This window comes from Aspergillus versicolor, assembly GCF_001890125.1.
Source record: "Aspergillus versicolor CBS 583.65 unplaced genomic scaffold ASPVEscaffold_2, whole genome shotgun sequence".
NCBI classification, from domain to species: Eukaryota; Fungi; Ascomycota; class Eurotiomycetes; order Eurotiales; family Aspergillaceae; genus Aspergillus; species Aspergillus versicolor.
The window spans coordinates 1,451,891-1,471,510 of NW_024467525.1; the positions used below are offsets into that span (position 1 = coordinate 1,451,891).

The 19,620-nt window shown below is 51.1% G+C and overlaps 11 protein-coding genes and 1 non-coding gene across 12 annotated transcripts; 5 read left to right on the forward strand and 7 right to left on the reverse strand.

Moving 5' to 3' along the window:
• Positions 1–29: 29 nt before the first annotated feature.
• ASPVEDRAFT_68932 (uncharacterized protein) lies at positions 30–721 on the reverse strand. The gene is made up of 2 exons (XM_040816008.1): positions 556–721; positions 30–502 (listed from the first exon to the last, which is right to left on the reverse strand). The coding sequence occupies exons 1-2, from the start codon at positions 650–652 to the stop codon at positions 150–152; spliced, it is 450 nt and encodes a 149-aa protein (XP_040664073.1). The 5' UTR covers positions 653–721; the 3' UTR covers positions 30–149.
• Positions 722–1,212: 491 nt separating this feature from the next.
• ASPVEDRAFT_50055 (cupin domain-containing protein) lies at positions 1,213–1,662 on the reverse strand (the record flags this gene model as incomplete). Its single annotated transcript, XM_040814252.1, has 2 exons — positions 1,213–1,579; positions 1,637–1,662. The coding sequence occupies 2 exons, from the start codon at positions 1,660–1,662 to the stop codon at positions 1,213–1,215; spliced, it is 393 nt and encodes a 130-aa protein (XP_040664074.1).
• Positions 1,663–1,898: 236 nt separating this feature from the next.
• ASPVEDRAFT_50056 (alpha/beta hydrolase) lies at positions 1,899–2,710 on the reverse strand (the record flags this gene model as incomplete). The annotated part of the gene is made up of 2 exons (XM_040814253.1): positions 1,899–2,237; positions 2,309–2,710. The coding sequence occupies 2 exons, from the start codon at positions 2,708–2,710 to the stop codon at positions 1,899–1,901; spliced, it is 741 nt and encodes a 246-aa protein (XP_040664075.1).
• Positions 2,711–3,696: 986 nt separating this feature from the next.
• On the forward strand, positions 3,697–5,339 carry ASPVEDRAFT_185680 (uncharacterized protein; the record flags this gene model as incomplete). The annotated part of the gene is made up of 2 exons (XM_040808957.1): positions 3,697–4,938; positions 4,983–5,339. 2 exons carry the CDS (start codon positions 3,697–3,699, stop codon positions 5,304–5,306), a joined length of 1,566 nt encoding a protein of 521 aa, XP_040664076.1. The 3' UTR covers positions 5,307–5,339.
• A 263-nt stretch (positions 5,340–5,602) lies between these two features.
• On the reverse strand, positions 5,603–7,553 carry ASPVEDRAFT_147559 (uncharacterized protein; the record flags this gene model as incomplete). The annotated part of the gene is made up of 5 exons (XM_040808130.1): positions 5,603–5,942; positions 5,995–6,672; positions 6,732–6,803; positions 6,858–7,234; positions 7,300–7,553. 5 exons carry the CDS (start codon positions 7,551–7,553, stop codon positions 5,617–5,619), a joined length of 1,707 nt encoding a protein of 568 aa, XP_040664077.1. The 3' UTR covers positions 5,603–5,616.
• Positions 7,554–7,681: 128 nt separating this feature from the next.
• Positions 7,682–8,966, forward strand: ASPVEDRAFT_452371 (enoyl-CoA hydratase/isomerase family protein). The gene has a single exon (XM_040813234.1). It carries the CDS (start codon positions 7,853–7,855, stop codon positions 8,645–8,647), a length of 795 nt encoding a protein of 264 aa, XP_040664078.1. The 5' UTR covers positions 7,682–7,852; the 3' UTR covers positions 8,648–8,966.
• On the reverse strand, positions 8,751–10,101 carry ASPVEDRAFT_50058 (thiolase family protein; the record flags this gene model as incomplete). The annotated part of the gene is made up of 2 exons (XM_040814254.1): positions 8,751–8,948; positions 9,013–10,101. The coding sequence occupies 2 exons, from the start codon at positions 10,099–10,101 to the stop codon at positions 8,751–8,753; spliced, it is 1,287 nt and encodes a 428-aa protein (XP_040664079.1).
• Positions 10,102–10,288: 187 nt separating this feature from the next.
• ASPVEDRAFT_147561 (Zn(II)2Cys6 transcription factor) lies at positions 10,289–12,985 on the reverse strand (the record flags this gene model as incomplete). Its single annotated transcript, XM_040808131.1, has 6 exons — positions 10,289–11,081; positions 11,130–11,318; positions 11,365–12,005; positions 12,062–12,142; positions 12,195–12,747; positions 12,810–12,985. The coding sequence occupies 6 exons, from the start codon at positions 12,983–12,985 to the stop codon at positions 10,331–10,333; spliced, it is 2,391 nt and encodes a 796-aa protein (XP_040664080.1). The 3' UTR covers positions 10,289–10,330.
• A 197-nt stretch (positions 12,986–13,182) lies between these two features.
• ASPVEDRAFT_147562 (acetate uptake transporter family protein) lies at positions 13,183–14,373 on the forward strand. The gene is made up of 4 exons (XM_040808132.1): positions 13,183–13,442; positions 13,494–13,630; positions 13,686–14,019; positions 14,080–14,373. The coding sequence occupies exons 1-4, from the start codon at positions 13,316–13,318 to the stop codon at positions 14,169–14,171; spliced, it is 690 nt and encodes a 229-aa protein (XP_040664081.1). The 5' UTR covers positions 13,183–13,315; the 3' UTR covers positions 14,172–14,373.
• Positions 14,374–15,133: 760 nt separating this feature from the next.
• ASPVEDRAFT_t44 lies at positions 15,134–15,229 on the reverse strand. Its single transcript has one exon. It is a non-coding gene; the product is annotated as a tRNA-Leu (tRNA).
• Positions 15,230–16,245: 1,016 nt separating this feature from the next.
• ASPVEDRAFT_79979 (uncharacterized protein) lies at positions 16,246–17,876 on the forward strand (the record flags this gene model as incomplete). The annotated part of the gene is made up of 4 exons (XM_040816791.1): positions 16,246–16,731; positions 16,794–17,190; positions 17,243–17,667; positions 17,721–17,876. The coding sequence occupies 4 exons, from the start codon at positions 16,246–16,248 to the stop codon at positions 17,874–17,876; spliced, it is 1,464 nt and encodes a 487-aa protein (XP_040664082.1).
• Positions 17,877–18,503: 627 nt separating this feature from the next.
• On the forward strand, positions 18,504–19,544 carry zrfA (high-affinity Zn(2+) transporter ZRT1; the record flags this gene model as incomplete). The annotated part of the gene is made up of 1 exon (XM_040818237.1): positions 18,504–19,544. The coding sequence occupies one exon, from the start codon at positions 18,504–18,506 to the stop codon at positions 19,542–19,544; it is 1,041 nt and encodes a 346-aa protein (XP_040664083.1).
• Positions 19,545–19,620: the final 76 nt, after the last annotated feature.

Genomic DNA, 19,620 nt, shown 5'->3' on the forward strand with positions numbered 1-19,620 from the left:
CAAGCAAGATTATCCAAAGTATATCTGTTAATTCTGCTCATTGAAAGGTATATGAATTCCAGTCATGGTAGAATTGAATTCGCCTGAACCTTCAAATCAGATTTTTGATTCTTGAATCCAGTAGCCCTAACTTCTCCCCGACAAAGCAACTAGTACACTAAAATATCCTCATCTTTTCCTCCTCCGTCCCTCCATCTCATAAGCACCTTCTTCATATCCGCCGCGATGTTCTGAGCATAGTCAGGCCCAGCGGCCCCGGCAGGCAAGTCCGCTGGGTTCCCCCTCACCCAAGCAACAGGTTCTTTGGCAACACCCGCGCATTTATTCTTAAGCTCTTCAACCTGCTGAGGGTCATAGCCGCGACCGAAGATTACCGCGCCAGGGGACCGGCTGTAATCGTGGGATCCAATCTCATTAGGGCTCCGAGACTGAGGATCGCGACCTGCAAGCAGATGCGGGAGCTCAGCCTCTGCAGTCTCATATGACAGGATAAAGTGGATGACTGAGGAGCATTAGCACCATAATTTGTTTATTTCAGCAATGTACATCAAGAACCTTCATATTCAGGCAGCAGATGCTGGGAGATTGATTTCCCCATTGCGGGTATTCTGCCGCAGGCAACTACTGGCATCGGCTGAGTGGATGAAGACATTTTGCGAGAGCTGTACGCTGTGCGCTGCGGATGAAGGTATTTTGGCGCATTGGAGAGGGAGAATTATGGAGTAACCCGAGGTCGATGATTCAATTTATATTCCTCTCGGTCTTGATGAGTGGATGATCCAGCCAATTTCCAAGCCAAAATCAAGCTTTGGGCGCAGTTCGGGCCAATTGTGGCGACCCCGGATTTTTCGATTATTCAACAGTCCCGACGCAGCGAGCTTCGGTAAATGTGAAGGTGACCAGCAGATATGCCATGGTAACCTGTTAGTTGTTATTCGGCAAGTGATATACCTGGAGGTCGGTGAATATAAATAGCCCGGGCAATGCACGAGGGAACACCCACTGGTTGTGGCTTCGTACCTAGGGTTCTATTTGTTGGCTGGGTTCCTTGACAAGAGTTGTATTCATCGACAATATCGCCTTAAGCTACACAAGGAGCCTTATCTTCGTTAATATACCCATTCATTGAAGACCTGAAAACAGGAAGCCGTGAGGCTGTTCAGGAGCATTTTAGCTTTCTTTCCTAGCTACATATACCCAACCAACACCAATTCATTTATATTCCGCGTCAATCTGAATAAGAGCAGCCATTCCATCCTTCTCAAACTTATCAGTGTCTGTCACCAGGGTCGCAATCAACGTCGCCGGTTCATTTTCACTGGCGTTATCACTGATGCGATGATGGCATCCCGGAGCCTCAAACCAAGACCCGCCTTCATTGATCAGCTTCATCGGGTCGTCGTTCATTTTGTTCAGTAGATTCCCCTTGAGGACAAATGCTCCTACTGAGGCGCCTCCGTGTCGGTGAGGAGGAGTTGAACCGTTGGGTGGGAACTCGACCCGCAAGGTAACGATGCTTTTGTTCGGGATGCCGACCAGTCGGTATGAGTAGACAATCTCAAGGGAGGGCTTCGGGCGGCTAGCATCAGGTTAGCTTTGTGGGAGACCAGTTGTTCAATTAGATATTGCGTCCAACCTGGGGTTGTAGACTGGCTCCTGCATGTTGAAATGAAATTAAAATCAGGTATAGTGTTATGTTGATGGGGATTCCAGGCCTTAAAATATATTGTAGGAGCATAGGCTATCAATGCATAGGCTACGATTCTCTCAAACGCTTTCCTTGAACTATTTCTATATGACGAAGTTGGGGCACAATCACATACTCGGGCCGGGTATTCGGGTACACAATGGAATCCCGAATTCCCTTCCATTAAGACAACATAGTCAGGAAAGTCGGATCACACACGTGGCATTGCATGCTTTTTGATGTAAGCTACAAACTGATCTGGTGCCGCTAGCCAGGGCGTATGCCCAGTTTCAATTACTTCGGCTTCGAATTGGGCCCCTCCCTCGCGCGCCCGATCTACCAGTCTCTGTTGAACCGCGAAAGGAATCGCACGGTCGTTCTTGCAGAGAAGATAAGCACACGGAATGGTCATATATGCGACCCCAGCAGCAGGTGCAATCTTTGTTGCCCATGCATGAGGCGCAAGTGCTTTGGCCCACTCTGCTCCGTTGGGCACATCATGGAAGAACAACCCATGAGGGTCGTGGGCAGTCACGGTACCATTAGATTCCTATATAATTACTCAGTAACCGAAAACACTTCAATCAAAAGGGATCCTTATTAGACCGCAATGCAACTTACATCCCGTATATACCACGATGGAGGCGTTCCGCCAAATGCACCAATAAGACTTTCACCGAGGATGGGAATAAATGCTGCAATAAATAATAGCTTCACAATGCCACCCTTGCGTCCTTTTGTCTGGCGCTCGGATTTGCTCAATCCTTCCAGTGCGCTGGATACCGGTAAACCCGCCCAACTATGCAAAATGACAATTATGTCGTGATCTTCCTCGGCTTCTTGATCAACTATACGCCGCACAGCGTCAATATCCGGTTGGAGGTCTGAAATCCGAGTCGCCGATTGGATGGAGGGAAATGCAACAGTACGGCAGCGGTACTCAGGCAGCTTGGCAATGATCGAATCGAATACTGTAGGCGGATACCACGCCCCAGGTGCAAATATCAGAGTCGGGGCCGACATTGTAGAGCGCTGGTTGGCAAAAGAAACTTGCGGAAATTTGCCAGGCTTTATAGGCGGAAATTCGATTCGGTTCGGGTTCCAAACATCAGGAAATCGGGTATAGTAAGAAAAAGCTAAACTCAGCTATGCACATGGAAGGTTGGCTAACCAGCTATCCTCAGCCGCAAGGCCCGCAACAGAGATTACATGGATCTAGTTCTATGTCTCAGGCAGCCTATATTAGTAGTTACTGGCTTACTGCCTCCTTATACGCCCTGTATAGGTTCTAATATTAATTTAATCTAATAGCGTTTAAATATTAATTTATTAAGAGTGGCTTACTTAAATTAATTTATTAGCGTCGCCTAGGCTACATCAAGACGCGCGAAGCCCTCATTGCTGCCCTAGCGGTTATAGCTGGCCAGTTTTTCGTCGGTCTGGTGCTACATGGGCAGGAATATGGTACTGGCGGGAGGACAGGACTGCTGTGCCTCGGCAGAATGAGTGAAGGCCACAATCCTGGAAATGTTGATGAAAGGGCATCCTGAAATGAGTATATATGTGGAGGTCATGGAATTGCAGGATGCTATTGTGCTTGAGCCACCTCACCGATGTCCCCCTTATTCTCATAAAATCAAAGTTGTCTGAATTAATACCTTCAGGCAACGACTAACAGGAAACGAGTGTTAGAACTGGATAGCTGGTTTAGTACTATGATAAACAGCGCTGGTGCCGACCGTTAACCGGCAAACCGAACCGGCCGAACTAGCCGAGACAGCCGTTAGCTGAGAGCTGGAACCGATGGCCCAGATTATATCCGTGATTCTCATGGTCTTGTAACTTACCGAGGCGAGGTCGAGACGAACTACCTTGGTTGACCTACTGTTGAGCGCGTGGGGGATTCTAAAATCTAGCCAAGATTATGCACCTGTATATATGTGCCCAAACGTCATGCCGGCTAACATATCAATCAAATCATTGCTCTCTATTGTAGCTAAAGCCCCACGATGAACTTCAACACTCACGACTTATCTTCTCTCTGCTACCCTGCAAACTTCAATCCTCCAACAGCCTTGGGTGTGGAGGTCACATCGATCGGGGCAGATTTGATCACCAATTTCACCTCCCACATACCAGATGCAGCCAATACCCCTGGGGCCGATGTTATTGACTTGAGCTTTTGCAATGTCACCGTCTCATACACGCACCCGGGCCAGGGGGACAACGTCACAGTGACAGCGTGGTTGCCAACCGACACCTGGAACGAGCGCATGCAAGGGATTGGCGGAGGAGGGTGGGTGGCCGGAGGGCCAAACAGCCAGTCTTACAGCGGTTTGGCGCTTGCTATCGCCTCTGGCTATGCCGGAGTCACGACCGACGCGGGATTGAATGTTGGTGCTGATACATCAGCCAGTGGCTGGGCGCTTCTCAGCCCCGGCAATGTCAACCTCTATAATCTGCAGAACCTGGCATCTCGCTCATTACATGACCAGGCAGTAATCGGCAGTGCCCTCATTACAGACTTTTACGGCAGACCACCTCGGAAATCATATTGGAATGGCTGCTCCCAGGGAGGCCGCCAGGGAATGATGCTTGCACAGCGGTATCCTACTTTATACGACGGCATCGCCTCTGCTGCTCCAGCCATTAACTGGAACGCTTTCTTCACGGCTATGTATTGGCCGCAGCTGGTCATGAACCTGGCTGGAGACTATCCCCAGGGCTGCGAGTTAGACGCTATCACAGAAGCAGCGGTGTCAGCCTGCGATGGTATTGATGGTGTTTTTGACGGCCTGATTTCAGACGTCGATGCGTGCGATTTTGATCCCTTTAGCGTTGTGGGTACCTCATTCAACTGTCCCTCGACAAACACCACGATGCAGATCACGCAGGGTGCAGCAGCAGTGGCGAATGCGACCTGGTCAGGGCCGCGAACTACGACCGGCGACTTCCTATGGTATGGGCCTCACAAGGGAGCAGTCCTGTCAGACAAATCGACTATAGCGCTCGCTGCTACCAATTGCACTGGCGATGTGTGTGTTGGGGCACCGCAGTATCTTGGAAGAGAATGGATGACATTGTTTGTTGAGAAGAACCCTCGTTTTGATCTCAAAAACATCTCCCATCAGCAATACGAAGAGATTTTCCACGCTGGGGGACAAGAGTTTGCCAGCATGATTGACACGACTGACCCTGATCTCTCGCAATTCAAAGAAAGTGGCGGTAAAATTCTGACCTTCCATGGCCTGGTGAGTCCCCTAAGTAATCCAGCAGCCAAACGCTAATCGTCTAGGCCGATCCGATTATCCCACCCCAAGGCTCAGAGCTGTACTACAACAGCGTGGAATCAATGGATCCCGACGTTCGTGAGTTTTACCGCCTGTTCCTTGCTCCTGGCGTGGATCACTGCACTGGGGGACCGGGCGGCCATCCATATACAGTCCTAGATGCCTTGGTGGAATGGGTTGAGAACGGAACTGCTCCTGATACGCTTCCGGTGAGCTTCAGTAGTAGCTCTGGCAAGAGATATGATCGTATCCTCTGTCCGTATCCGTTGAAGGCGCGTTATATTCAAGGAAGGGATCCTACATTGGCAGAGAGTTATCACTGTAGTTAGTCCGCTTGACAGGGTGTTGGTAATTGACAATTGCTTATCCTGTTGTTCTGAGGCTGCAGATATGAAATAAATGGTTCCCATTCCAGCCTAGGCAAGATAAGTCAATAAGATGTTAAATGGTCGCGTATGTAAAGTATGTACTCCATATGGTAGGACGAACAGGAGCCGGGATTCACGACGGAGAGAGTGTGCGCGAATCAGCCGAGTCAACAGATGCAAGTTTTATATACCCATCCTTGAAATTCCACATTACTATCGAGCTCGCAACTAGATCTCTAAAATATTGAGAATCAATACACGTCCAAGTACACTATAGCTTATGCGCAATCCTCGCCTTTACATCACCCCATTCCTGCTTTCGGAGCTGCGCCCTCTTGATCTTGCCGCTGACGGTTCTGGGTAATGTTTCGGCCTGCACAAAATCGATCTTGCGGGGATACTTATACGGCGCCGAGCTCGTTTTGCAAAAGGCCTGAAGCTCTTTGACGAGAGCATCTGCGGGCGCAGACGAATACTCTCGGGTAAGGACAATAATAGCCTTGACAACTTCACCGCGCGCCATGTCCGGTGATGATATAACAGCGCACTCTGCGACAGCTGGATGCCTTCGCAAGGTAGACTCGACTTCGAATGGACCTAGTTCAGAGTGGTTAGATCCAATCGTATATAAAGGCTTTGCCCAGCATACCAATTCGATAGCCCGAGGAATTAATCACATCATCTGCACGACCAACAAACCAAAGATAACCGTCCTTGTCTCTTCTCGCCTTGTCCCCTGTCATATACCAGCGTTGGACTGTTCCGTTGTTGTTGCTCACTCGTTCGTGGCGTGTCGCCTTACCACTATCGTCGACGTAGCCATCAAAAATGCCAAAGAATTTCGCAGCCCGTTCGCCGTCAGAAAGAAGAAGAGCCAGTTCCCCTTCCACGTCTGCCGCAGTTTCTTCCCCGTCAGGTTGAATGACATGAAGAGGAATCCCAGGCAGAGGCTTTCCCATGGACCCGGGTTTGATCGGGAAATCACCGTAGTTACCACACATCAAGATCGCCTCCGTTTGACCGTACCCTTCACGGATAACCAGACCGGTGAGGTCCCGCCACTGACTGATTACTGCCTGGTCCAATGCCTCTCCTGCAGAAGTACACCCTCTAAGCGCGCGCGATCGATGCTTGTGGTAGTACTCCTGACACCGGGGTTTGACGAGCTGCCGCCATGCTAGGGGAGGAGCACAGAGGCTCGTTATTGGGAAACGATGGAGGATGTCAAGAAGCGAGGTTGGATTGAAAGCTTGCCGGTCGTCCCAGATGAATAAACTGGCGCCGCAATTCCAGGCCCCGAAAAAGGAGTACGCGGCCTTTCCCCATCCTGGCCACCGACGTTGTTTTAGTAGGGCCTATTTGGGCAGCACCGTGTGACGCACGTACCTTGCTCAGTATAATTCCAGCATAGGTCGCCGGGTGACAGCTTCAGCCAGTATTTCCCGGTAATAAGATGGGCTGCGAGAGAAAGTCAGCTCGGTGATGCAGTAGCGAGCAGTGGCAAATACACACCTAGTGGATAAGATACCTGATTATGGCGAACCATTTTTGGTAGCCCCGAGGTGCCTGATGTAAAGTAGAGAATTGCTGGGGAATTCCAGCCGAGCCTGCTTGTTGTATATACTGCTCCAGGCTCGATAGCCTGCAGAGCCTCGCCCAGGCCGGTCACTCCTTTGTCTGGGTCCGTCTTGCCATCAACCTGAATAACAACCTGAAGGGAGGGACACCTGTGGTGAATCTGGAGAGCCTTTGCGACACTGGTAGCATCACCGACGAAGGCCTTTGCTTTGCTCTTGTGGCAGCGATACTCAATGTCTGCCGCAGTTAACAGGGTCGTCGCGGGAGCAATTACAATCCCGCTTCGAAGCCCTGCCGTGGCGACCTCCCACCTGTGCGCAAAGGAAAAGACAAACGGTCAATAGACAGGCGTTGAACAGTCGGAGACCCGACGTACCATGCTGGGAGCCGCGGAAGAACCATCAGCATTGTGTCACCGGGCTGGACACCGAGCTGTTCCAGGAGTAGAGCAATCCGATGGGATTGACGCGAAAAATAGCGATAACTCAGGGACTTGTGAGAAAGGCCATCGGAGGATACCCAGAGCATGGCCTCCAGGGGAGGCGATTTCGCAGCCCAGACATCTACAACATCGAGGGCAAAATTAAACGCATCTGGCCGTTGCAGTTCGTTGTTCCTGAAGTGCTCCATCTTCGATTGGACCATAATTGCACCTGACGTCCGAAACACGATTTGTTATATCTGCTGGAGTAACCCATGCCTCCCCAGAGTCGGAATCCGGGGCGAGGTTAATCGGGCCCGAGATCGGCAGCATCCATGCATTGTTACCGGCCTCCAGGGCTCGGCAGGGCATGAATGCCCGGTGGTGCCGGGCCCGAGGTTGGCGGCTGCGTTCGTGGTCAACAGCAACCTTCTTGCTCTTCTCAACATGTACCATCTGCCCATTATGGTTGTAACCATAACCGCCGCAGCTGCTACACCCCGCAACTATGCCAGCGACACCAGAGACGACCCTGATTCAGCTCGAAGGTCCGCGCGACGGCGTACTTTGGATAAAGCTCAACCGTCCACAGTCGGGAAACTCCTTACACCCTCAGCTGGTTGTCGAAACGCTCAGAGCCATCCGCTGGGCCGACGAGAATGATAGCGTTAGCATAGTCATCTTGACTGGGCAAGGCCGCTTCTTCTGTACAGGGATGGACCTGTCCAGCGACGAGCAACTGTCGTTTGCACCCGGCGCAGACTTCCACCAACTGAACAAAGCCCTTATCCTCACCGAGAAGATCCTCATTGCTGCGGTGAATGGGCCAGCGGTTGGGTACGGGGCTACCAGTCTCGCGCTGTTCGATCTCGTCTATTCCGTCCCGGATGCTTATTTCTTCACCCCGTTTGTGAAATGGGGCATGGTCCCGGAGGCTGCTTCGAGTGTCAGCTTCCTACGGTTAATGGGCCACCAGAGGGCGGCTCTGCTATGTCTCACTGGGGAGCGGATCCTCGCTCCAGAAGCAAGGGAGTTGGGCCTTGTTAGCAAGATTCTCCCGGCTGAGGGTTTCTTGGAGCAGGTTGGGGAGATCGCAAGCGCGCTTGCCCGGTCCCCGACGGGGTCCTTGCTAGCAACAAAGCGGTTGATGAAGCAGCCTGCGATCAAGGACCTGTTGGAGGCAAATGATCGAGAGTGTCGCGTTATTGTGGAAGAGCGAATTCCAAGCGGGGATCTACAACGAGGAAGGGAGAGATTCCAGGCCGGCCAGCGAGGGAAACGCAGTCCAAAGGGTGTCTTGTAAATAGGATCAGTTCCCGGCATTTAGTAGTATAGCACAAAGCTCAACTCGTTGAATTTATTCGAGTACGCAAAGTGCTTCTATTTCTGTTCACAATTGCATCAAGCTAGACATGCTCTACCCTCTGTATAACAACTGCAGTTGCCGCACCACCGCCGTTGCAGACGGCTGCAACTCCATATTCGCCCGGTTGTAGCTGATGAGCCAAGGTGGTGAGAATCCTCGACCCAGAACTGCCGAGTGCATGGCCCAGAGATATCGCGCCCCCAAGGGGATTTATATTTGCACCCTCAAGACCGAGTATCTGAAGTCACATTAGCACAATTCATCATAGCCCGCGTTCGCGGGGCTCACCGGGTTTACCCTACCTGTGCGTTTGCTTTGATAACTGCTGCGAAGGCTTCATTCAGTTCCCATACTGCCACATCTTCCTTTTGGATTCCTGCCCGGGCCAAAGCAAGCTCTATAGCCTTTGCCGGAGCAATGGGGAAATCAACAGGATCCAGCGCGGCATCTGCTGAAGCAACAAATCTGGAGAGAACTCGGCTCCCCTTCCCATACTGCTGGGCGATGGCCCGGTTCCCCAGAACCAGCGCGCTCGCACCATCATTAAGAGACGACGAGTTGGCGGCCGTAACAGTCCCATCAGCAGCCTTGGTAAACGCAGGCTTTAGTCCTGCGACTTTGTCTCTCCGAAGCCTGTCATATCCCTCATCGCGATCAATCGTGCGACTACTGGTCTTGTCCGTCACGACAACCGGAACCACTTCGTCCTTGAACTTCCCCTCGGCCCACGCCTGCTGTGCGCGCAGAAAGCTCTGAACGGCATACTCATCCTGCGTTGCTCGCGAGATACCGAGTTTCGCCGCTGTAAGTTCTGCGCACGCTCCCATGTGGATCTGGTTATACACGTCCCACAGCCCATCCGTTACCAGGCCATCCTGTAATTTGAGATCCCCAGTCCCAGTGCCTCGACGCCCGCCCGAATCCCTCGGCAGATAGTACGGAGCACGCGACATATTCTCCATGCCCCCCGCTATCTGAGCATCTGCCAGGCCCAGCTGGATATCATGAGCAGCAAGCGCGACTGCTTTCAGCCCCGATGCGCAGACCTTATTCACTGTGACAGCGTCGACCACCACAGGGAGACCAGCGGCAATTGCAGCCTGGCGGGCAGGTGACTGGCCCACGCCGGCCTGCAGGACATTCCCCATGTAGACATTTGTGATTCTGCTCGGGGGGACGTTTGATTTCCGGAGCGCTTCTTTGATGGCGTATGCTCCAAGCTGCGGGGCAGGGATATTGGCGAAGGAGCTGCCGAATCGCGCAGTTGGAGTCCGTGCAGCACTGATGATGTACACGGGCTCGATTGCGCTCGCCGGTTGCTTGTTTGGAGGCGGATTGAGATGGTTCTGGATTTCGGCGAGACGCTCGGTCGCCTTGGTTGAGGATGTCATACTGCTCACGGCACGCTTTGGGTCTGCTGGGATTGTTCTACTGGTCGCTAAGCTTTAAGTAAAGCGAGATCACCCGAGTCTGAGCCGAGCCGAGGCAACAGATGCGTGCTTGAGCTCGGGCTGTAACATCGGGCGGGTTCACCTGCGGCTATCGGCGGGTTTACTGGCTACGGTGGCGTTGAAAAGACCAACTTCTACCTGCTCTGTATATTTAATTTCTACCTAATCATTACCCAATGGCAGGGCAAGAATACTGAAGCATGAACGAGAGGGTGTCTGAGATAGACTCGCACTCTTGAGCATCATCCCGGCTGGGACCAGGCAATGTTTCCGGCTGGTCGGGAATAACAGTAGATGTACCTAGTGCAACCGGGGACGTCGCCTGTTCAATGCCCAAACCCGGAGAGTCCTCGCAATATACGCGGGTGGAAAGGAGGTTCTCCCACTGATCGTTCGACATCCAGCTCGAGGCCATATTGTCGCCCAGGTCGATAATGGCTGGAGACAGCTCGCTGACCTCTTGCCTCAGGCCTGGGGTCAAACTTAGCGATGACCTGTTCAGTTGTTGCGGCGATCTAGAAGAGCGCCGACGAAGTGACCAGTCCGGGAGTTCGTGAGATGTTGGCACCTTCCCCCATGACAAGGAGTGGTCTAAAGAGAACAGAAGCGTGAAATAGAGCTGTGGATTCTCTATGTATAGTTCACACCAGGTTTGCGGTCGGTTTTCGCCCTCGAACATGCCCTCCTCAAGGATGTTACCGCGAGACATTGCAGCAGGACTGGATGTGGCATCCAGCAGCTGAAGGACTTTACAGACTATACCAGAGACAAACTGCGCGAATTGAAACCGACAAGCGTATTGTCGCATTGCTTCAGCGCAATATGAAAGCTCGCGCATGCGTTTGCCTTTCTGGCCCTCGGACGAGGACAGTTGGACATCGAGCGATATTAGCAACAGAGGCACTGCTGTATATGCCGATCTACAATTGATCAGGCATTGGTTCTATGAATTTGGGGGCAGAGCTTACGCGCTAATCGGAAGATGGCCAGCGAGGTTGGAAGCGACCAGCCTCTTAAATACGTTCTTAAGGCCTATAAATGAAGTCATCAAATCACTCTTGCTGATGTCCAGCCGCGTGATCCAGTCAGGTCGGAGAGCGTGGCTGGTTGTGCTGGACGCAAAGATTATGGAATGGCTCAGCGCCATCTGGGCAGTGCTACGCAAAGTGAGCTTAGCTTGACTGAATGCGTTCGATCACTTACAAGTAGTAGATCCACTGTAGATCCACGTACAGCATTACGAAGCTGGTGCGTTGAAGACAGGTCCGTGAAGCATGCCTGAGCTGTGTCTCTGCTGTATCGAACCAGGCCTTGAGTTCATGCCTACAGCCCTCTGCGGCCGTGAACAACCGGAACAGGTCTTCGTATGTTGGAGATAATGGTATGGGAACACTATTTGGTGGACAGATGGTCATGACCGTGGATGTAAGCGCGGCTGAGAGATCGCAGTGGACAACGAAGAGCTTGATGAGACACCGCTTGATATCCAAATCATACACTCTCGACCTTTCCATCTCACATTCCAGGTCCTCCTCCGCCAGAGGATCTTCACGGGGATTGAAGCTTTCCGGAGTGATCTGTAGTGGTCGGCGTACACCCAGCGCAATAGTCCGATCGCGCACGACGCAGCACCACCAGAGTCGCTTTTTGTACCGCCGCTGTTCTGTCGTTAAGCCGGGGAGCGTCTTGTAGAGGCAGGCTTGGCTGGCACGGGCGGCTTGGATGGCAGTTGACAAAAACGAAGTGTTACTGTAGACATCAATAGCAGAGGACTGAAAGGATAGTAATAGAGCTGCTTGGGCGATGGTGGTATGGTCTGTTTCCGCTTTCAGATGATAGAGCAGCTATGGCAAGTTTAGCAGTTATATCCAAACTACATTTTTTAACGTTTCTATCTTACCGCAGCACGCTGGTGAAGGCTTTCACGGGCTTCATTACGGTCGCTGAATCCACAGGCCCTCAGAGAACCCAGGGGCATAAACTGTAGACCAGGTCAGCGCACGCACAATTAATAGGCTATACAGCGGACATACTGCAGACGCTGTGAAAAGCATGGCTTGGAAAAGCAATAGCGAAACCTTGGGACTACCACCAAGACCGTGCTGCTCATAGGAAGACCAGAACCCTGTCTCGTCGACAACTGGCATGCAGGGGTGGGCGTGGAGAAAATACTGGCGTAGGAAGTTGTCCAGATGAGCCCCGGTCGGGACACGAAAGCAGCCCTTGAGCTCCAGGTATCTGACATCCGCAGGCGGTAATTTACACAGGCCCTTCAACTGCAGGAATTCGTAATAGGAGAATATAACACTTTTGTCCGCAGCGGCTAGGTCTGCGGACGGGGGCGTGTCTCCCAGCATCGATCGAAGAGCCGGCAGACTCTCTGCCCCGGTCGGCAAGCGCTGATCTGGGGAGGAAAGACGGGTGAATGGGACATTGAATTGCAGGCCCCCAGTATCAGTATCCTCTCTGGCCTCTGCCAATCCAGCACTAGACCGCAAGGCTATGGCCAGCGGGTCTTGTGGGACGGGGTTACAAGACCTGCGCTGCGAGTCACTGTTATTTCTTGATGCTTGTTTTTTGTGGCGCCTATAACAACTAAGAAATCAGCCACGTTTGGGCAGTCGGTCGCATAGGTTCAACTGGCTCACTTGCTGCGTGACTCTCTCACGAAACAGCTCTGCTTGTCCAGGCGACAATTTGTACAAGGCGCACCAGTCACCGTCAGGTCACATCGCACTTTACGTGAATGGCAGAAATCGCAGGCAATACGGCTCCTTTTCCGCCTGGCACCCGAAGAGCCTGGCGCAGCATCGAGATTGCTCATATTCACTGTGTTGGGATTCTTGGGCAGGAGATGAGAAGAGAACGAGGCGAGCAGATCCGGGGTATCAGGTCTGCGGGGGCAAATCTGACCAATCTGACCAAAATGACACTAGGCCCGGTCTCCGGCCCGAGGAATGCAGAATAACCGCTCTGGCCGATCCAGTCTGTGCAGAAATCGGCAAGCCACCTCTCCAATCCCCGTGGGGTAGCGCCAGATTGACGGAATCTGGGGTGAGCTAATCTATGCTGGCTCGATATTGCGTATAAAGCGAACCCCAGAGCGACGCAGGCCTCTTACATTCTTCATTTTCCACCCTCAATATCAGAAACCATGAAGCACAGCTCCGATCACGTTGAGCAACAGCCCCCAGCAGATGCAGAGGGAGATCCATCGGGAGGCCGGGCCCCCCAGGCTATTGCCAGCCCTTTACCTCTAGGACTGCTGTCTTTTGCAACTGGTATATAGCCTATATTACACTGTCCGCTTAAGACTGACCCACCATGTATAGGCATTTTTCTGATCGCGGTCTTCGACCTCAACGCCCGTTCCATTACCACTCCTAATATTCTTATTGGGGTGCTCATGTTCTTCGGCGGCGTGTGCCAATTTATCGCTGGCGTCCTCGAATTTTTCAATGGGAATACCGCAAGTAGATCCCTAACAATACCTACAGATATAACAATGCTAATGTATGCCGCAGTTTCCCGCGACTTTGTTTTCCTCATACGCTGCCTTTAACTTCTCATATGCCATGATTTTCCTCCCAGGATCAGGAATAATGGCCGCGTACACGGATCCAGCAACAGGAGAGCTGCGTGACGAGTTTCACCAGGCTTTGGCAATGTTTCTTTTCGCCTGGTTTATAGTCACTGTCATCTTCTCCATCGGGGCGATGCGTACTTCCTGGGTTCTGTTCGTGGATCTTGTCTGCCTGTCCGTTTGCTTGTTATGCATTGCCTGTGGCAATATGGTTGGTAATGATGCGCTTCTCAAGGCTGGGTACTCGATGGGACTGGTCGTTTCCTTTCTCTCTTGTCAGTGCTCCCATGTGTTTGTCGAGATGTATCGAGCGCCTTATACTGATTACTTCGCAGACTACGCCGGGTGTGCTGGGCTTTGGGCCGGCAATACGACACCTATTCGCCTCCCAACCTTTGACATGAACGCGCGAACCCAGGACGTTTAAATACGCTCTTTTTGGCCTAATTGCCCCGTCAGAACCTCTGATCGGTGGGTCGTAATTTATTCATTACTGCTGTGACCGATTTCTCAAGAGATGGACATCCGGTGGTTACTACGTATGGCAGACAGTCTCTTGTTAAATAGGCATAAAACGTCATATATTAAAGTCATTGTTGATTGCGTCTCTACCTAGTCGAGCATTATCCCTCAACACATCTCTCACCGAAAACATCCCCTACAGACCCGAAGAGGATATCTATGTATGCAAATACCTTTCTGGCCGTATATTTTCAAACAAATCCACGTCAAAGTGCAATGACGGGCGAGAACAAGAACTGCTCGGGTTCATTCAAGCCCACCCAAAATACTCAGAGAAAGGCAGCGTCGTGACCCGCCTCATCACCGAGGAGCAGCCCAAAACCTTCCTGGAAATCGGTAGATACGTCGGCTTCTCTGCCATTCTCTTCGGGAACCAGTCGCGTAATTCCAGCGGTGACGGTCCCAAAAAGTACCTGGGCAGGTTGGTCACAGATACTACAAGGAATTGTCGCAGTATGACCGAATATTCCTTGCTGGAGACGCCGTCCACACCCATTCACCCAAGGCTAGCCAAGGGATGCTTACCACCAGGAGAGACTTCCAATTGCCAAGAGGTTGATCGAATTCGATAAATGAATGTGCCGTGGCATGTTGGAAGCAGACAACACCTTTAACGACAACCAAAGATGTAGTTTGCTGGTCAATATGAGGGCTATCGATCGAAGTTGGCCGATGTTGAGGTGGGAGGGCTAGGATCATGTATTCCCGCATTTCTAACATGCTATCAAATACATGACTTCAGTCGAGAATTGATGAATATGTTACGTCTTGGTCATATAATAGTGATTTAGATAGTTACTGGTGCATTACAAATCATGCTGATGTGATAATTAAAAAAATTAATTGATGTGATAATTCAAAAAAAATTGGCAAGGACGAGGTTCGAACTCGCGAGGATTTCTCCACAGCATTTCTAAGTAAAACTACTTAAGGGCTGCGCCTTAACCACTCGGCCACCTTGCCATATTCTATTACGCCCTTTCCCTCCAACAACTGATGAGTGTCGTCAAAACAGCCGACAAGGGCAACCAGTGGGGTTGCCAATACATTCTGACAATGTGGTCAGGATAGTATATATCTGTATACAAGTAATATAGATGTTTTTACTGGTGTCTTTGTGAACAGTTATTACTTTAGTGGGCAATACATTTGTCTACATTATAAATTAGCGCATCTTAAAGATTGATGTCCAACCCAGTTACTGAGAATTCAGCCTTGACGAGACATGAGGCCATTCCCAGGCCCATCGCGCCGAGACCGATGAATCCGACTTTCTTAGTAGACATTTTAATGTATCTTTTGGTGTCATTGATCTGAATCAATTTTAGGAGTTAAAATGTTCAAGGACAAATATTAATTCTTATTTAATATCAACAGCTCGACGGAAAATACATCTACAAGCAACAGGAAAAAACTTATCCGAGTTGCAATATCTCATACGTCACACTGATTTAGCGGGATCTATTTAAACAAGTCTTAAATGGCCTTAATAAGCTTACTTATTATACGTTGTAGTGACTATAAGCCTCTTGATACAGCCGTCGCGCACTTTTATACTTAACATACAGCATTCCAAGTCTTTCTGCCATAACATGGCTTTGAAGAAACAGTGGTTTATCAGCCTTAGATAGCTGGCAGTAGTTTACAGCATCCGTGTGGATCCTCCAGTCTAAAGGCCCCTACCCTGATTGCTGCTGCCTGCTGCCCCTGACGCGGCGTAGGTAGGGCTGGCCATTTATAATCCTCCCTCACAGTCCCCACCGGTCCGGGGCCACATTTAGGGCTGATCCTGATTGCGAGTTGTGCTTAGTTGCGCTATGGTGAGACATTGTTCACGGACTTGGTGGATATTCGAATCCTAACAAGCTCTCGCGCGGATGGGGGTTCATGAGAAATGATATACGTATTCCTACAATAGAAACACTCGCCAAAATACCTCCGTAATATGAATAAAGTTGCTTCCCACGAGTCTCTGCAACATGGCTCTTGGTACTAGATATCTTATCTGCGCTGCCGTGGGCTTCGGGCTTCTCGGTTCAGCCAAAGGGCTAGACGAAGCTCTAATTGCCACGACCGTGAATCTGCCCTCGTTCATCAGCGATTACCAGCTTGACAGCAATAATCTGAGTGCCACAGACAGAGCAAACCGCTTGTCGAATATCACCTCCATGGTCCAGCTCGGCAGTCTGCCTGGGGCACTGCTGGCCTTCTTTTCGAGCGACTGGATCGGACCACTCTGGACACTGCGACAGATATGCTTGCTCTGGATCACCGGCGTGATAGTTGCCATTACCTCGAAAGGCAGCTTGGGTCAGCTCCTTGCTGGCCGTCTTCTTGCCGGCATGGGGATCGGCCAGGCGAGTATCGTCGGTCCCATATATCTTGCTGAAGTGGCCCCTTCCTCCTGTCGAGGATTGCTGGTCTGCATATATGGCTCCTCTGAATATGTCGGTGTTGTCATAGGGGTGAGTCTCTCTTCACGCCAATATACACTTTTTCTTGCTAATAATGTTAAAATACGCGTTAGTATTTCGCTGGCTATGGCGCTTCAATTCACCTATCCGATAAGAACAACACACAATGGATCCTTCCACAAAGTAGCCAGATCATGATGGCCGGTGTTCTACTCTTGGCCTCTCTCGGCTGCGTCGAAAGCCCCAGATATTTGGTCAACAATGGCTGCACGGGAAAGGCTATCGACGCTGTGGCTCGTTTGCGGCGACTTCCCCCTGACAGTCCCAGGATCGCGGAGGAGCTCCGGATATTGCAAGACCAAGCAGCTACCAGCCAGGCTACGAATCAGCAATGGTTCAGGTTGGAGCCATGGAAGTTGCTTTTTGCACAGGCCGCCAATCGCTCACGGTTGCTATTCTTGGTCACTGCACAGCTGCTCAGCCAGTGGTCTGGCACAAACGCCATTACCAGTAGGTTCTCCATCTCTATGACCTCAATGGATGTAAATCTCACACTTGGAAGCCTATACGCCCAAGTTCTTCTCTCTGCTTAGTGTGACCGGCAAGTCAGAAACCCTCTTAACTACGGCAATATTCGGGATTGTCAAACTTGCAGCCGGGATAGTTTGCGCTATATTCTTCGTCGATCGAGTTGGGAGAAAACGCACACTCCTGTCTGGAATTACACTGCAGCTGCTCGCCCTGCTCTATGTCGCAGTATACATCACTGTCTCCTCTCTTCATGGAGCGGACGCCCAGTCCGGGGCCGTTCACAGGGCGGCAATCGCTGCGGTTGTTTCGATCTACGTGACAGGCATAGGCTATGCCTTTGGGTGGAACTCCATACAGTATCTGATTAATGCAGAGATGCTTCCCTCGCCGGTCCGCACGCTTGGTACGAGTCTCTTGATGTGCATTCATTATGCCAACAGATTTGCCCTTATCAAGGTATGACTCTACCTCTCTTCCCTTGCTAATATATGGTGGGGCTCACGAATAAGGCTGTCCCGAGTATGATGTTAGAGAGTGCCCTGCAGCCAAAAGGCACATTCTGGTTCTTCTTTGTGGTCGCCTTTCTAGGGCTGTTGTGGGCTGTTTTCCTGCTACCGGAGACGTCGCATAGAAACCTCGAGGAAACGAGCGAGATGATCTCATAACCTTGATTGCAGGAGCTTTCATTCGCAGAAATGGATATCAGGCTTCGAATCGGAAACCGGCAACGAGAAAGTAGCGGGGCATAAGTCAGACTAGACTACGTCAGTAGGACTAGATAGTTAGGCGTAGTCTAGAAAATAACGCAGTGGATCTCTGAAAAGCTTCATCTCGCTTGTGGCTCAAGCTTCAGCCCTACGAAGGGTAAGCGAACAGGCAGCAGTGAAACTACACCTACCTATCACCAATTGGTCAAAGCCTTTATGAGCTTATCTTCAATCTGCACACCACAGTGATATAACTCCGAGGCGAGGTCGGAATTGTAACGCACTCGGGGATATCTATGGAGACACTAACCCTCCAGGTCCCCAGGCGTTATCCAGACGGGCTCATATAAACCAATCAAGAGACAGACAAAACCATCAAGCACTTTCCTTCAGCCCTATGGACTGTGTATGGGGCATACTACTACGTACTGTAGTCTAATTTAGCAAAATGAAGACCCATACCAATTTCAGACTGCTAGGCAGCGAGTTTCGGGCCATCAACTGTCCGCGATATCCCAAGGTCCTCAAGAGCAAGAGTATAAGGCCTATTATTGTAGCGTAGTCTTCTCATGTAAAAGCCAGGAAATGTCTTTCAACCCGGAGAATGTCAATCTCAGCACGGCCAGCAAGGAAGACGTCCTCTGCTACTTTGCCCTATCCGAGAATGACTACAACGGCCACATCGGCGCTCGTATATCCTCCATCTTCGTGATCCTGTTTGTGTCCTCGGCCTTTACAGTCTTCCCAGTCCTGGCCAAGCGCTTCCCAAGTTGGAAAATCCCACTCGGCGTGTATTTATTCGCGCGGTACTTCGGCACAGGTGTTATTGTGGCCACTGCATTCGTGCATCTCCTAGACCCAGCCTACAAGCGCATCGGTCCTAAAACCTGCGTCGGCGAATCAGGGTACTGGGGCGAGTACTCGTGGTGCGCAGCCATCGTGCTGGCCTCGGTGGTGATAATCTTCCTCCTGGATCTCGCGGCAGAAGTCTACGTCGAGCACAAGTATGGCGTGCACAAGGATGAAGAAGCCACAAACGTCTTTATCCAGGAACACAACCTAGATATACCCAGTAACAAGGAGGAAAGACGCACTGAAACGTGGAACCCCGACGGGTCTTCCACTCTAGCAGAACGGACTTTCCGCCAACAGATCGCCGCATTCCTCCTCCTTGAATTCGGAATCATCTTCCACTCGGTCATAATCGGGCTGAATCTCGGCGTGACAGGCTCCGAGTTCTCAACACTATACCCAGTGCTCGTCTTCCACCAGTCCTTTGAAGGTCTTGGAATCGGCGCGCGCATGTCCGCCATCCCATTCGGCAAACACACCTGGCTACCGTGGGTTCTATGCGCTGCATACGGCCTTACCACGCCTATATCTATTGCTATCGGCCTGGGTGTTCGGAATACATATACCCCCGGCTCCAAGGTCTCCCTTATCATCCAGGGCGTGTTGAACGCCGTCTCGGCAGGGATCCTAATCTACAGTGGTCTTGTGGAGCTGCTGGCGCGAGACTTCCTGTTTGATCCTTGTCGGACGAAGCAGAGATCGAAGCTGCTTTTCATGGTTTTCTGCACTTTACTGGGTGCTGGTATCATGGCGCTGATTGGGAAGTGGGCTTGATTGCTTACAAGGGCCTCGGCGATGCAAGCGTCGAAGTGTCGAAACGTCGAGGATGGAGAATCATGTATGAAGTAGA

What these genes read in the sequence shown, in the direction of transcription:
- ASPVEDRAFT_147562 (XM_040808132.1), top strand. Translation starts at nt 13,316, where the DNA reads ATGAAGCACAGCTCCGATCACGTTGAGCAACAGCCCCCAGCAGATGCA. An exon ending in ACTGCTGTCTTTTGCAACTG is followed by an intron (nt 13,443 to 13,493) that starts GTATATAGCCTA and finishes CACCATGTATAG; the next exon opens with GCATTTTTCTGATCGCGGTC. An exon ending in AATTTTTCAATGGGAATACC is followed by an intron (nt 13,631 to 13,685) that starts GCAAGTAGATCC and finishes TGTATGCCGCAG; the next exon opens with TTTCCCGCGACTTTGTTTTC.
- ASPVEDRAFT_68932 (XM_040816008.1), bottom strand. Translation starts at nt 652, where the DNA reads ATGTCTTCATCCACTCAGCCGATGCCAGTAGTTGCCTGCGGCAGAATA. An exon ending in TCTGCTGCCTGAATATGAAG is followed by an intron (nt 503 to 555) that starts GTTCTTGATGTA and finishes AATGCTCCTCAG; the next exon opens with TCATCCACTTTATCCTGTCA.
- ASPVEDRAFT_452371 (XM_040813234.1), top strand. Translation starts at nt 7,853, where the DNA reads ATGCCAGCGACACCAGAGACGACCCTGATTCAGCTCGAAGGTCCGCGC.